This window comes from Caloenas nicobarica, chromosome 12 (assembly GCF_036013445.1).
Source record: "Caloenas nicobarica isolate bCalNic1 chromosome 12, bCalNic1.hap1, whole genome shotgun sequence".
Taxonomy (NCBI): Eukaryota; Metazoa; Chordata; class Aves; order Columbiformes; family Columbidae; genus Caloenas; species Caloenas nicobarica.
The window spans coordinates 3563030-3577769 of NC_088256.1; the positions used below are offsets into that span (position 1 = coordinate 3563030).

The 14740-nt window shown below is 56.6% G+C and overlaps 1 protein-coding gene across 1 annotated transcript; it reads left to right on the plus strand.

Annotated features, from left to right (window-relative positions):
- Positions 1 to 11780: 11780 nt before the first annotated feature.
- LOC135993558 (G-protein coupled receptor 12-like) lies at positions 11781 to 12836 on the plus strand. The gene has a single exon (XM_065643498.1). It carries the CDS (start codon positions 11781 to 11783, stop codon positions 12834 to 12836), a length of 1056 nt encoding a protein of 351 aa, XP_065499570.1.
- The last annotated feature ends 1904 nt before the right edge of the window (positions 12837 to 14740 follow it).

Here is a 14740-nt window from a genome sequence, read left to right on the forward strand (position 1 = left end):
GCACCGAGTGGCTGCTCTGACCCTGGTCACAGCATTCGCTTCCCGATTTCCAGTTAAACAGACGCAGGCAATCCAAACAGTCTGTGCCTTGGCGCAAAATCCCCTGTATTTTGCTAAATCTGCAGTGAACTCAGGCTGGGGGTCCAGTCCCCAACCCCATCACAGCACCTTCGAATGCAGGAGGGTTTGGGGATGCTCCCAAGGACCGGGATTTGGGCTGGGTTTATTTTTCCCAATGTATCAGCGGTGTTTTTCCTGGATGGGGTTTTGTTTTCTTAAAAAGCCAAGTGGCTAAAAATAGCCCTCTGCTCGCTGGCCCGCGGTGTGCCGGTGTGAAGCCGGCGCAGGCTGCGTGCGGGGCCGACCCGCAGAGCCGCAGCTCCGGCAGCGGGAGCCCGGCTGCCTCCTGCTTCCAGCGCTGCCGGCTGCCTCCTGCGCTCGGCTATTTAAAGCAGCTATTTTGCCTCTTTTGTGTCTCAAGAAACACCTGATGGGAAAAGCAGGGAGGTTTTTTTTTTTCCTTGCTGAAATAGCCACAGATGATTCCAAGCTCAGAGATTTTGGATCAGATTTAATCACGTACTGGCCTTTAATGATCATTTAGTTGCATGGCCGTATAGCATCTCCCCTGCCCCTCCAGTAGGACAGAGTGGGATGTGGGTATTGCTGTCCCCTCTGGCACTGTGGGCCTCGGCGTGCAGGGACCAGCGAGGCGGGATTTGAGGGTCAGGACTCGCTGAGGCAAGATCTGGGGGGTTCAGACTCAGCAAGGTGGGATTTGGGGAGCAGAGACTCAGCGAGGAAGGATTTGGGATGCGGGGACCGAAGAGGGCAGGATTTAGGGGACTCGAGCACCCAATGAGGCAGATTTGAGGACATACACACCATGAAGCAGATGGGAAAGTGCCTGTCCCTTCCAAAGGACAGAGTTTGGGGCTCTTGGGGCAGTTTCAGGCACAGCAGTGCCTGGCCCTGGGGACAGTGGGGTCCGCACAGGAGGAGCATGGATGCAGGAGCAGCACTGCACCGGGCTGAGTTAAGGGGATTCACCTACATCCCCCTCCCCGAGGCACCTGAAAACCTTGCAAGGGGGTTGTGTGTAGCACTAAGGTACATGCAGTGCATAAAATACGAAAATGACCTTGACACTGGTTTCTGCAGCTGAGGCAGCAGGTAGCTGCTCTGGCACCTGCCCACCCTGCGATGCCCGGTGTGGGTTTCTGAGGACAAACCCCAGCGGGGCTGTGGGGACTGGGTGCCGTGGGGTGCCTGGCACCGCTGCCTGCGGCTCTGCAGCCCACCCCCAGCCCTTGCTCTTCGCTGTCATCCCTGCAGCAGTTTTCACCTGCATCAATAAATAAATCGTGGGCTCCAGGCTGCTTCATGGCCACTATGCAGAATGAGCTTCTTCCTGCCTCATTAATACCTCCGGGTTGTCTCTGCTGGATCAGAGGCAGTGCATTTTGAAGGAAAAGGGTGTCTCTCCAGCAAAGGGGATGTCCCTGGTTTGCTCCTCATAACCCCATTGCTTGATGCGGGTAGAACGGGTGTCCCCCTGTGCGGTGCGGTCATGCCTGGGCTGGGCATTGTGGGCAGGAACGGCTGGACCAAGCTCCCCGCTGAGCCCCGGAGGAAGCGGAGCAGCCCCTGACCCCCCTCCAGGCACTCTCAGCCGTGTTGCACCAGCAGCATCGCTGGGTCCCCGAGCCACACACGAGTCACGCTGCAGCTCAGCACATGCCGCTGCCCCCAGCAGCCTGTGAGCACGCAGGCTGAGCGCCACTGTTTGGGAAGCGGCACAGCGGGACCCAGCGGGGACAGGGGCCCCAGCAAACCCCGGCAGGGGCTGTGCAGGGTTTGGGGTCTCTGCCCAAAGCCAGAGCCAGCAACGCCATGAGTTGACCATGCTGAGGACGGCAGATAAATGTGGGTGCCTGCGCTGGTCCCCATGTTGCACCAGTGAGATGGGTCAGGCAGAGAGGGCTGGAGCGCTCCAAATGCAGAGCCACATCTTTGCGACTGTGCAGCCATCGCTTTACCACATGAGCTTTTTTCCCCATTGCATCTCCTCTGGTGACAGCCCTGGTGTCCCCATCCCCAGAGCTGCTCTGGAACCAGCTGTGTTCAAGGTTTTCTTGCATGGAGGAACGCTGCGGGACCCACGGGGGTTACGCCAAGCGGCCGGTGGAGCAGAGGAGGCCATGGCATGGTGTTGCCAGCATGAATAACTCCCCAAAAATCTGGGGAGCTTATGGGATGGGGCTTGATGGGATCACGGCTGCTTGGAGAGCACAAAGATGACGGGAGAGAGCCTGTCAGTGCAACCATGGCATCAGAGCACCCAAAAACGGGCTCTCCCACAACGCCTTAAGCACTGCCCACCAGAGGGGCAACAGGCCAGCCGGTACCCAGGAGATTCGCGTCTCCCCCACTGCCATCTTCCTTTTTTATCTCCCACTTTTTATTTTTCACAGTGGGATTTGTGAAGGGGAAAGGATGGTCCTTTCTGAAACCCAGCGCTGCTGGGAGACAGCAGCCCTTCAGACCCTGCTCATGTGGGAGAGAACAAGTACGAACCTTTTTGGAGAGCACGGCTGGAAGCTGGAGGCTTCTCCCGTCTCCTCTCCCCACCATCAAGAGGCACCAAATTCTCCTGCTCCGGAGGAAGAAGTGTGAGCAGGCAAGCTGCATCCCCGGCAGGAGCAGCGGAGCTAAATATAGCCGTTTACACAGAACGAGAGCGTTGTGGTGAAACGGCATCGATGAACACTCTGGCGGTAATTAGCGGTCCCCTAATGAAGAGCTAGGGAAGCAGGGGGTGTCCTGGGGGAGAGCAGCAGCTCTGCTGAGCATCGCACAGATGGTGGGAGGTTACTGATGGCAGTGGGGGTCTGCAGGGATGGACCTGACAGAATTGCCCTCCCTGTGTCCCCTGTAGAAGTGGCCAGGAGCTCCTCAGGGACCGAATCAGGGAATAAATCCCCCAGTCTGGCATGGGAGAGAAGAAGGTGAAGCAGAGGGACCGAGCAGGCTCCCCTGGGAGGTGCCTGACTGCGGGATGGAGATGCCCCACGGCGATGAAAGCCAGCAGGGAGAAAGGCTGGCAAACACCCAGGCGGGAGGAGATGGGTCCCGGTGACCTTCACGGCTGATCTCGGTGACCCGGTGGCCTCATTTCCGAAGGCAACAAACAGCCGCAGCTCCCTCGGTGCTGCCAATATCTCACCTTTGCAAATCAGGGCACTGGCTGCGTTGCAAAGGCATCAGCTCTGGCACTCCCAGGAGCCCCATGTTTTCCCAGGATACTGAGAAACAGCTCAAGGAGGGATGGGAATCCAATGAGCCGGTGGCGGGGAGCTCCTTCCATCACCACAAAGCCACTGCAGACCCCACAGGTCCCACTTTCCCCATGGTACCCAAGCCCAACATCGAGCACCACGCTCATCCGTACGCCTCCCTGGTCCTCGCCACCTCCCAGCCCTGTGACATCCTCAAACTTGAGCTCGTCCCACGCTCAGGGATCTGCCTGGGCATCCCTGCAGCCCCACAGCTGGGGAAAAAGCCTGACATGTCACACTGTGTCAAAAAGTCAGAGTGAAGGAGACTCTGGCCTGGAATTGTTTGGGGTTGTGTTTTCTCTGTCACAAGCAGTGATTAGGGTAATGAAGGGATCCTCTCCCCGCTGCTGCCATCCCTATAGCAACGAGCAGCCTCTTCCCGTTAAACAAGTGACTCATCAAACACGATTACACTGATATCAGGGAAGCTGATTGTGACTTCTAGCTCCGACAAGAGAGCTGACCTTTTGGGAGAAAAAAACTTTAAAAAATTAAAAATAAGGGTAATAGCTCAAAACTGGATGGGAAAGTGCAGTCCCATGTCTCATCCTCCCTATCCATCCCACCACCCTCACCCTGCTTAGGAACTCCCAGGTGGTAAATAAAAGCAGACTGGATGCAAACAGTCTCTGCTGCTTCTGTCGGTGACATGCACCGTGTTTCTGTCAGGGCCATGCATCATTCTTCTGCATATGCCAGGTGAAACTGCTGCTATGTTCCCAGAAACTCCCACCAAGACCTCCCCAATCCCTTCAAATTGGGCACGTTTAAAGTATTTGGAGGGTCTTTCCCCACTGCTAGTTTTCTCTTTTCTCACTCCCTCTACTAAGAGCCTTTCTGCCATAGATTTGACCATCTCAGAGGATGATATTTCCTAGCCAAGTGGCCTCCAGCATCACTGTAGGGAGATGCGCAGCACAGCTCTGGGGAAAAGGCTGCAGGGCACAGGGAAACCCTTTGAGAACAGAAGACTCTTCTGGTTTAAACTCCAGACTTGGGTATGGAGAAGGCAGATTCCCAGTCTATTAAGCAGCTCTCCAGTCTGGCTGAGTGTTTACGCTTCTGGAAATGTCTCTTTTACCCTCGGGAAATTCCCACCAGTGAGATGCAGCTGTGGGCAGCGGTGCCAAAGGAGAAAACACAATGCTCAGAGAGTGAAAAATTCCTCCATACACCCAAAATCCAGGTGTGTATGGCTCAGGCTGAAGGTCGGGATAAGATCCAGGTTGCTGGCAAGCCCAGTACCTGCAGCAATGCTGCCTGCAAACGCTGCCCCGCACCCTGGAAAGTCAGGAAGCCTTCACCGCTCCTGCTGCAATATTCATAGGCAGAAATAACATCACCTGCAGAATGGATGGGCCGAGGACTTCATGCCTGTGCCCTGAGCTAGCAACTGAGCCTGTCAGATGCAGGGGGATGAAATCTGCTTTTCCCATGTTATTTCCATCACTAATAATTTGAGGGGCAGCTGGGCACTTTTAGCTGCTTTTGGACCCATCCTGCTGGGCTGGGCTGTGGCACGCAGGCACTGGGAGGGCAGGGGGAGGCAGCAGCTCATGCCAGCCTATGGGAGCTGCTCCCGTTGGCTCCTGGCACTTGGCTTTACCCACTTATAACTCTGCCTAACTCAAGCTGGGGTTTTTTTCCAAGCCAAGCGCTTGCTTTACATTAATTATTTCACTTACCAGCAAGCAGCTGTGACCTTTTTCTGGTGAAGTCCTAGCCCACCCCAGGCTTCAGACCACGGCTGCGGGCAGTGTGGTCCCCAGCCTAACTCCAGGGAATGTGCCCGCGCTCAGGAGATGCTCGGAGGGGAGCCCGGCACCACGTCTCTACGTAGGATCCTGTTTAAATGTCAGAAGCCAGACTTAAAATCAATAAATAGAGAGGACTGGCTGTGCCTGGGCGAGGGCGTGTTGGAGCTGCCTTTTGCACGACTTCAAAGCTGAGAACTTGTTCCCTGGGTTTTATGAAACCCAACGTCCTTCCTGCCCAGCGGGATAAGAACTGGGGAGGCTGGAGGTCCTTTGAGTGCTGCCGCGGGGGGGGTTTCCCCGCTGGGTGGGCTGCCTAACACCCCCCCGTGCCGATGCATTGGGACGGATCAGCAGGAGGGTTTAACACTTGCGATGGAGCAACAGATGCATCCCTGCTGGCATGCGGTGGCTGCAGATTTCTTTTGGTGCTGCTCCAGGGCAGCCGATGGCTTTTCCGCGAGGACCTGGGACCTTGTTGGTCCTCAGACCTGTGTCCCTGCCAGGGGCTTATGGTGGTCCCAGTGTGGGCGCAGCAACCGAGCTCCTCTGGAGCAGCTTTCTGTAAGCCTGGCCTTAGAAAGCTCTCGTTGGTGGCAGCAGGTGGCCAGGAGACCAGCGGGGAGGGAAGGCTGCCCTGCATTCAGCTGCAAATAGACTTTAGATTTTTTTTTTTTTTAAGAATCTTTCTTATTTTGCCCTTTCCAAAACCACAGAAAACCTTCCTTTCCTCTGTGCCACATCAGGTAAATTAGGCTTTTGTTTATTATTAATTATCACAATCATTTGCCCTAATATTTTGCCTCTCATCCTGCATGCTCCCGGTGTTCCCTATGGCTTGATGAATCATGGCGTAAGGGAAACACAGTCACTCCCGATGAGGTAGCCAGCCAGAGCAGCAAACGCAGCCTGGAAGAAGGAGAAAAACATAGTGCAAAAGCTTTTTATTTTAGAAAAAACACACCTTGCCCCAGAAGCCCTGAATGCCAGAGCTGAGCTGACATATGGTGACACAGTGTGTGCCAGCAAAGGTGCTTCAAAGTGTGTCCCTCTGGCTCAGGAAAGCTCAGGAGCTTAAGGGCTTAGAGCAAAATCATTCAGATGGGAATGATACCACTGAAGGGAGAAGGAAAAATCCTCCCCCTGGTTTGTCCTGAGTGTTTGATGGGAATCGGGAGAAACCTTCAAATCACACAGGGCTGCTCCTGCCCTCCTGGCACAGCTTGGCATCGCCCCCGCTCACCCGTGCTGGTGGTCTTGTCCCTGCGCAGGTGCCATTTGTGTCCCATCCCCGTGCATGTGCAACACGGCCTTGTCCCTGTGCAGTGCCAGCAGGATGCAGGGATGCAAGCTGTCCTTGAGCAGGGGCGGCCCTGGATATCTGACTGCAACGGTGCAGGGAGACATGGTGTCCTCACCGTCCCCACACCAGACAACCCAGAGATACCTCATTTTGGTGCAGGAAGGTCTCACACGTCTCCGCAGTGTGGGGCAAGCTGAGACCTGTGTTCCCCAGTGCTGCTAAAGGCAACTACCCATCCACAGCTCTCTGAGAGGCACAAGTCATGTTGCGATGGTGCCGCTGCAGGGAGGATGGCAGAGGTCACTTCTGCAAGCCGAGCCCTGCAACAGACCCATTCCAGTGACCCGCGAGAGAGATTTTTCAGCTAAATCAACTGTTTCTCAACAGGGCGGGATGATTTTATAAGCCAGATGCCTGCCTCCGCTTCCTCCAAAGCCTGGGTTTGCCATCAGCATCTCAACCACCCAAACCCATCACTGAGCCCTGGTCCTTTCTCCCACCAGGCGGGGAGGCTGGAGCTGAAGCAGCGCCGGGAGAAGTCCCCGCTCTCCAGCAGCAGCAGCGGCAAGAAAATGGCCTCATTTCCACCCTGTAGCTGCAAAGATTATGCAAAGCCTTTGAATGTAGGACTTCATGCACTCTCCAGCAACGCGCAGCCCCCGACAGCCTCGGTTCGGGGAGGCTGGCGGGTGCAGCATGCTTGTTTGCCACCCCGATTAGTCAACACTGCTAATTATAGCCACACTTTTCCTTCTTTTAGCTCTTCAAGCACTGTTGCAGTGATAGGGAACAAAAGAGGCGCTGAAATAAGGCGGCATCCGCTCGCTGCAGAAAAGATGCCTGTGTAAATATGGGGATGAATTTCCAGCGGTGCAGCTTCGCACGCCCGTCTTGGGGGGTTTCAAGGCAATGTTTGCTGGTTTGGCCGTGGGTGCTCTGGTAGGAGTGGGAGCTGAGGTAGGAAAAGCTCATGTGATGCAAGGAGGTAGTGATGTTTCCCCAAGGAAAAGAAATAAAGCTGATTTTAATGCTTTTAGAGAAAAAAAAAAGACGGCAAATTGCATTGCATCTATTTGATCAAATGTGTCCTGGGTATGATTTTATTACAGCCCATGATGGAAGGCAGAGGATGCCCAGAAGGGCTCCCTGCACAGCCACAAATCCAGGGCAGCACCCGCAAAGCCCCATGGCGTCACCATCCACTGGTGACGGCACAGGGCTCGCCACGGTACCATCAGCGATTGGTGATGGCACAGGGCTCGTCACATAGCCCAGGGGACCTAAACCCAGCTGCCCGCTGGCTCAGTTGCCTGTGGTTTTCAGGGTATTTTGGTTGCTGTTTGCAAAACGAACGCACAGTAGTGAAAATGCTGCCACTCCATCCACTTTTACAGATGATTGGCATCATAGTTATTCGTCTTGGCGAGCTCTGGACCACCTGTTATGTCTGTTAAGCAGCAGCGCTTGTGCAAACTTTGGTTGCCAGTGGGCTCTGCCTTGGATGGCCAGGTTGTTAGTGATCACCAACCTGTAGCCACCCAGGTGTTGGTTATCTCCCTCTTAGGGCCACCTAATCACCACAGAGACCTGGCTATAGAAATAGCTGTGGTGAAGTAAGTCAGAGATGGGGGTAAAAATTTAGTGGCTCCCAAGTTTGTCTCCTGCCTGCCAGGCAGCCACACTGCCAGCCACTTGGTTTTTAACCAAAAAAGCCCAGTTTCTAAGGCAGGATGAGACCCAGATCAAGCCCTGCTATGGGTTTGCAGTGCTGGGGAGGAGCATGCATGGTGTTTAGCACTGAGCTTCTTCCCAAAAGCCAAAATCCAAGGAGGAAGATAAGAAATGACAAGGGAAAGCCTCTCCTTGCTGAATGACATTCCCAGGTGAGGCTGGGGGCCTCTTGCTGTGTAATTAATTACTGCATCAGGCTTTTGCTGGTGATTTTGATCAGCTTTGATTTTTACACCTCACTATTGAGTCTGTAGTTTGAATATAGATAAAGCGTACTCAATGTGTGGTCAAAATGTTGTTGTGGATACCCAGCTCAAAACGTTATCTGTGACTATAAAAGGTGGATGCTCAAATATTACAAATATGATGTGTAGTGGTGCTCACCAGAGATGCAACACTGCTTGCATTCCGGGCAGCTCTGGAGGTGACATGCCTTGGTTTAAAAATGGCCAGATAAGGTAATTTTTATCACTGGTGCCTTGAGGAAACCATGATACTGCTTGGATGCCCCAGTGCCCCTGGCTGCCCCAGTGCAGCAATGAGTACATGGAAATGGGGCACCTTTCCAGTGCTGGGGGACAATACCTGTGGGGTCTGGTACTCGCTGCAGGACCTGGGAAAATCATTCTGTGATTGTACCCAGCTTGTGCTGGGATGTTGAGGGGAGGAGCTGAAGGTGGGGAAGGAAGGCAGTGGGGTGGTTTGGGACTACCAAGGCCACTGTAGGGGCTGGGGATCAACTGAGACACCTGGGTGTTTGATGGTATTTCTGTGAGTGAGGCTACAGGAGAGGTTGGATGCTGGAGGGAGCGGGAGGTCCAAGCCAACCACCAGTGAGACGAGGGGTTTCGGGGTCACCTGAGACCTGTTGGGGTGTGTGTGTCTGTGCAAGAGGATCCAAGGGCCAGACTGGGGCAACTGGGTGTCGGAGGGCACCTACTGGAGGGATGCACAGTGCATCTGCACATGGCCATCCCTGCTCAGCCTCACTGCCGGCTGGACCTGGGAGCCCAGCGCTGCAGCAGTGTCCCCTCAGCGGGGTAGGGGGTTCGGCAGCCCCCAGTAGATCCGATGGTGACAGCAGAGCCGTTCCTGCTCAGACCTGCAGCTGCTCGTGGCCCATCAGCCTGGCTGGGCTGAGGCCGCCTGCACTCATCTCAGCCCGGGGGCCCTGGGTGGGCTCTGTCCCTTGCACAGCTGTCACATCCCCTCTGCCGCAACCCAGCCCATCTCCTGCACCCACCTCCTGGCAGAGGCAGCTGCCGATAGGAGTCAATCAAAGCTCCTCACCCGCCTCCCCTTTCCCAGGCAGTGTGTAATTACTGGGAGCGGGAGCGAATTCATTCAGTTCTTTGCTCAGATTTCCTCCGCCCCTTTTCATGCTGCTCATGTCACTCGGCACACAACAGCGCTCAGTCACGCGGCCGGCGGCCCCAGGTAGATGATGATTCAAGTCCCCTGGGATGGGGCTCGGCCTGATTAAGAACCCAAATGATCCTAACTGGGGCAACTGGGTTCAGCCAAAACCACCGATATTCACCAAAATATCGTCGCGCATCAGGAGCTGGAAATTCTTCCTGCCATCAAGCTTGCTGCACTGTATAGCTACAGCCTGGAAGAGAGAGAGGGATGAAGGAGTAAAGCTGGAGTATTATGAAACCAGCTGGAAAGGGGGGAGAAAGTGTAGCTGAAATATTGCCGACGTGGGAGCTGAGCATCCCTGCTTTGAAGATCCTGCTCCCTCTCTGAATCACAGAGCTGTCTGCGGCCAGAAAAATAATTGTGTCTTTGAGATATGTTCCTTTCTGGGCTGATCCTTTCCCAAATAGTCAGGAAAGAAGCCTTGGGGGTGGGTGGGTGCTGTGGTGTGGAGAAGGGGACAGACCCCCCCTGCACCCATTGTCCTTGGGCAGGACCCCTGTGCAGGAGAGTGGGTGCTGTGCTGGGCAGCCCACGTGAAGCTCCCAGGGGTTGATCCTCTTCATCCCGGTTTTTCTGCTGGCTGGAGGGAAGACCATGCAGGGTGAAGGCTCTGGGGTACGATGTCTGCCCCACAGGGCGATGCATCTGCCCCAGCCTGGTTACACAGGGCCCCCCGAACACCCCCAGCTGCCAGCTCCTGGGGCTGCATGGAGACCAGCGCTGCTGTGGCTGGGCATTGCCCTTGAAGAGTGGGGCAGCCAAACCACGCCACACCAGATCACCCCCCCGCTTCAGATCCTCGCGTCCCTCGGCACAAGCGGTAAAAATAAACCTTGCCCGGCCGCCTTTGCGAGCCACCGAGGCCTGGCTGGCACCCAAGCTGCATCCGCAAAACGCAGGTGTGGAGGGCCCTGACCTTGGGGAGGTGCATCGGGCTGGCGGGAGAGCTCATGAATGAACGGCAGGGCGGGTGCGTGCAGGGGTGCGTGCGTGGGTGCGTGCGGGTGCGCGCATCCCCTCGTGCCTGCGGGTGTGGATGTGGATGTGGAGCAGGGAGCCAGCCTTGTTGTTATTCTGATCACAGCGGCTCTGATTCACAGACTTGGATCATGAATATAAGTGAAGACTTTGACGTCAGAGTTGAGATTTATCAGCAGATCCAATGGGGCAGGAATATTAAGTGCAAGTGGATGCCAGCTATCTGCCAACGTTATTAGCAATGCTCACCGAGGAATGAGGCTTAACACCAAGGACTGGAAGGACTGGGAAGGAAAAAAAATAAAAACCAGGGGAAGCAAGCTGATCCTCGAGCATTAAAGCCAGGTAAAAAACAACAACCCCCAGGCTGGGCTGCATGCGGGAAGGGGTGATGCCGGCAGTGGGGGCTGGCAGCGGGCAGCGGGTAGAGCCCCCCTCGACCTTCACACTTCGGCTGCCCGGCCCTGGGGGGCGCGCATTTGCTCTGCAAGAGGGACTGCACTGAGCAGGGCAGGATCATGCAGCTGTCTGCAGCAAGCTGGGAGCACCTTGCACCAGTCTTTTCCAAAAGAAGGGGAAGGGAAGGAGAAAGGAGAAAGTTAACGCAGGCTGTCCCTTGCCGCTGCCTGCTCGTTTCATCAGCGGCTCCGCATACATGCGAGGGCTGGCCTATTAATAGTATTTATTTTTACTCGCTGCACGCAGAAAAGAAAAGGCTGCGGGGCGGGGGGGGCGGCGAGCTTTGAGCTATAAATAGGCGACAAAAGGTAGCTGCCCCGGGGAAAGGAGGAGGACGGGGCAGGCGGCACCGTTTGTTCCCCGGCGGCGGGGTGCGCAGCGCCCGCGGACCCTGCGCGGGGCAGAGCGCATGGAGGCTGCTGCCGGCATCGGGGCGCTGAGTTGTGCTCGGCCTCAGCCCCACGGGAGGAGCAGGAGTTAGCGGCGAGGCTTCCCCGGGCAGGGGTGCGTGTGGGGCGGGGGGGATACGGGCGTACCCCGGGCCGGGAGGGGATGTTACTTTCCGGGGCAGCTGCAGTCGGGCTGGGGGGAGGCGGACGGGATGCGCCCTGCGGCGGGCGGGAGCGGCTCGGTGCGGGGCGTCCCGGAGCTCAGGACGGGGTGGGTGTCTCCGGAACCCGGTGCGGGGCTCGGTGCGGGGCTCCCCGGGCTCGGTGCGGGGCTCGGCTTCTCTCCGCCAGCCCGGTGCCCGGGTCCCCCGCCCCTCACCGCATGCCTCTCCCTCTCTCCCCAGCGATGCTGCACGGCCCCGCCGCCATGGGGGAGCCGTGGCAGCCGCAGCCGCAGCAGCAGCGGCTCCCGGGGCTCGGCAACGCCTCGGAGCCCAGCGCCTGGCCGGCGGCGGCGGGAGGGCCGGGGACGGCGGCGCCGGGAGGCGGCGGCGGGGCCGGAACCGGGGCCGGGGCGGCCGTCAGCCCCTGGGACATCGCGCTGTGCGCCACGGGGACGGCGGTGGCGGGGGAAAACGCGCTGGTGCTGGCCGTGCTGTTCTACACGCCGAGCCTGCGGGCCCCCATGTTCCTGCTGATCGGCAGCCTGGCCCTGGCCGATCTGCTGGCGGGGCTGGGGCTGGTGGCCAACTTCGCCGTCCGGTACCTGCTGCGGCCGCCCAGCGAGGCGGCGGAGCTGGGGGCGGCGGGGCTGCTGCTGGCCGCCTTCTCCGCCTCCGTCTGCAGCCTGCTGGCCATCACCGTGGACCGCTACCTGTCGCTGTACAACGCCCTCACCTACCACAGCGAACGCACGCTGGGCTTCACCTGCGCTATGGTGCTGCTGATGTGGCTGCTGTGCCTGGGCGTGGGGCTGCTGCCCCTCCTGGGCTGGAACTGCCTGCGGGACCAGAGCGCCTGCAGCATCCTGCGGCCCGTCACCAAGGACAACGCGGCGGTGCTGGCCGTCACCTTCCTGCTGCTCTTCGCCCTCATGATGCAGCTTTACCTGCAGATTTGCAAGATCGCCTTCCGGCACGCCCAGCAGATCGCCGTGCAGCACCAGTTCATCGCCACGGCGCAGGCCACCTCCACCCGCAAAGGGCTCTCCACCCTCTCCCTCATCCTCGGCACCTTCGCCCTGTGCTGGATCCCTTTTGCCATTTACTCTCTGGTGGCCGATTCCAGCTACCCCGTGGTCTACACCTACTCCCTGGCACTGCCCGCCACCTGCAACTCCCTCATCAACCCCATCATTTACGCCTTCAGAAACCCAGACATCCAGAAGTCGCTCTGGCTGGCCTGCTGCGGATGTATCCCTTCCACGTTCTCCTCCAGACCAAGGACATCCAGTGATGTGTGAGGACTGAGCACAGAGCGAGACGCAATCCCGCGCTCTCCTCCTTCTCCTCCTTTTCCCTTCCACCGTTATTGTTTCCTACCGGGAGGAACCCCCCTCCCCGGCCAGCACATCTCGTTCCATGGAAAGATGGCCAAAAAGAGAAAAAAGGAAAAGGGAAAAAGAAGGGGGAAAGAAAGAGAGTAGAATGATGATGGTTTCCTTTAGAAATGTTATTTTCTTACACATTTTATTTTTTATTTAAAAACACAAAACACCAAAAAAAAAGAAAGAAAGGAAAAAAAGAATCTCTGTACGATGGCGTTTGTCTCCTCTCATGGTAAGGAGACAGAGGAGCAGCGAGCTTGGCCTGGGGGGGCACGTCCCACGAGTGGCAGCTGCCGGGAAGGCCACAGGGAGCGGCAGGGGGCACGGGGGGGTGTCGGGTCCCCCCACAACGGGGCTGGTCCCCACGTGTGGGTTTGTTGTCCAGGGCGCCCATCCCCCTAAAATCAGGTCTTGCAATGCTATGCAATAATTGGGGGGGGGGGGGTGGACAGCTGCAGCTCGGCGGGGGTGGGTGGCTCTGCGGGGGGGGGACCCGGAGGAGCGCAGGGAGCTGCGGGGGTCTGGGGTGGAGGGGACCTTGGGGAGGGAACAATGCGTCTCCGTTTGTATGTCGTTTGCAAAGCACTTTGAGAACCTGCGGGGCGAAAGGCACTTTAGGGTACAGTCGTTGTTTTAGGCTGTCGTGGGGATGGGGGTACCCCGGGGAATCCATTCTCCACTCCCCCTCTCCCCGCCACCCCCCCAAAAAAAAAAAAAAAAGGTGACAGCAGGCAGGGTGGGGGCTCATGGTGTGCAGGAGGTGAGGGCAGCCGGGGTGCCCCGCACCCCAAGGCTCTGGGGAGGCCAAGGTAGGGCACCCCTGCAGGGTTCGGGGCCCTGGGGTGATGTGCCGCCCCAGCTGTACTCACTTCCACACCGAGCGTTTACATGGGGTGGGATTTTAATCCAAAGACAGGTCCGGGCTTGCTGGGGTCCCCAAAAGGGAAGCCTCTGTATTCACACGTGTTATTCTGGATGCTACCAGTTTAACTCGCTTCATTAGAGAAGCTACGGTACCCTCGCATTCCTCTACTGTATCACATGCTTTGTGGTGTTAGTGAGACCATGATGAAGTGTCCTTTATCTTGTGCTTTCTTTTGGCCGCAAAGTGGAATAGTGCATTCACTTAAAAAGCAAGAAACCAAGCAACCTTCAAAGGGATGGCAGGTCTTGGGGTGAAACGCCCAGGGCAGAGGTGGTGGATGGGGTCCGGTACGGAAATGGCTGAGCCATTGCAGCAGGAGACACCCCACCAGCTGAGCCTGGTGTCCCAAACACATTTGCTCTTCTTTAAAGAAAGATGCTGTGATCTCCAGCATCCAAGATGCCCCTCTTTAAAGCAGGAGCCAGGTTCTGCTGCACCACGGGCAAAACAGACGCAGGTTCCTATCAACAGAACCCAGTGGCATCATTGCCACCAAACCACAGCGTGTGTACACCGCAGTTTCGTGGAAGACAGAACTGTTCTTGCTTTGTGAGGCAGTAGTGGGTACGAAGCCACTTTACGGGTGGATACAGGCACAACTTTTTTTTTTCTCTCTGGATCCGTGCAATGAATTTCTCGCTCCTCAGAGCTAAGTGCACATGAGAAAGCTATGAATCTCCACAGTGTGCCTGGGGCTTGGACTTATTGTCTACCTTTGAAAGGTGGCCAGTCTCTCACCTTTTTTTTCATTTCCTTTCTCTTTTGAATGCCTTGGACAATGGGCAGTAGGCACAATGTTGAATCAGCAGACATTTAAAAGTAAATCTATATATAAGAAAGAGTGATATATATATAAACACTTTGCTCATTTTATTTCTTCTGGTTTCTGTAGGTG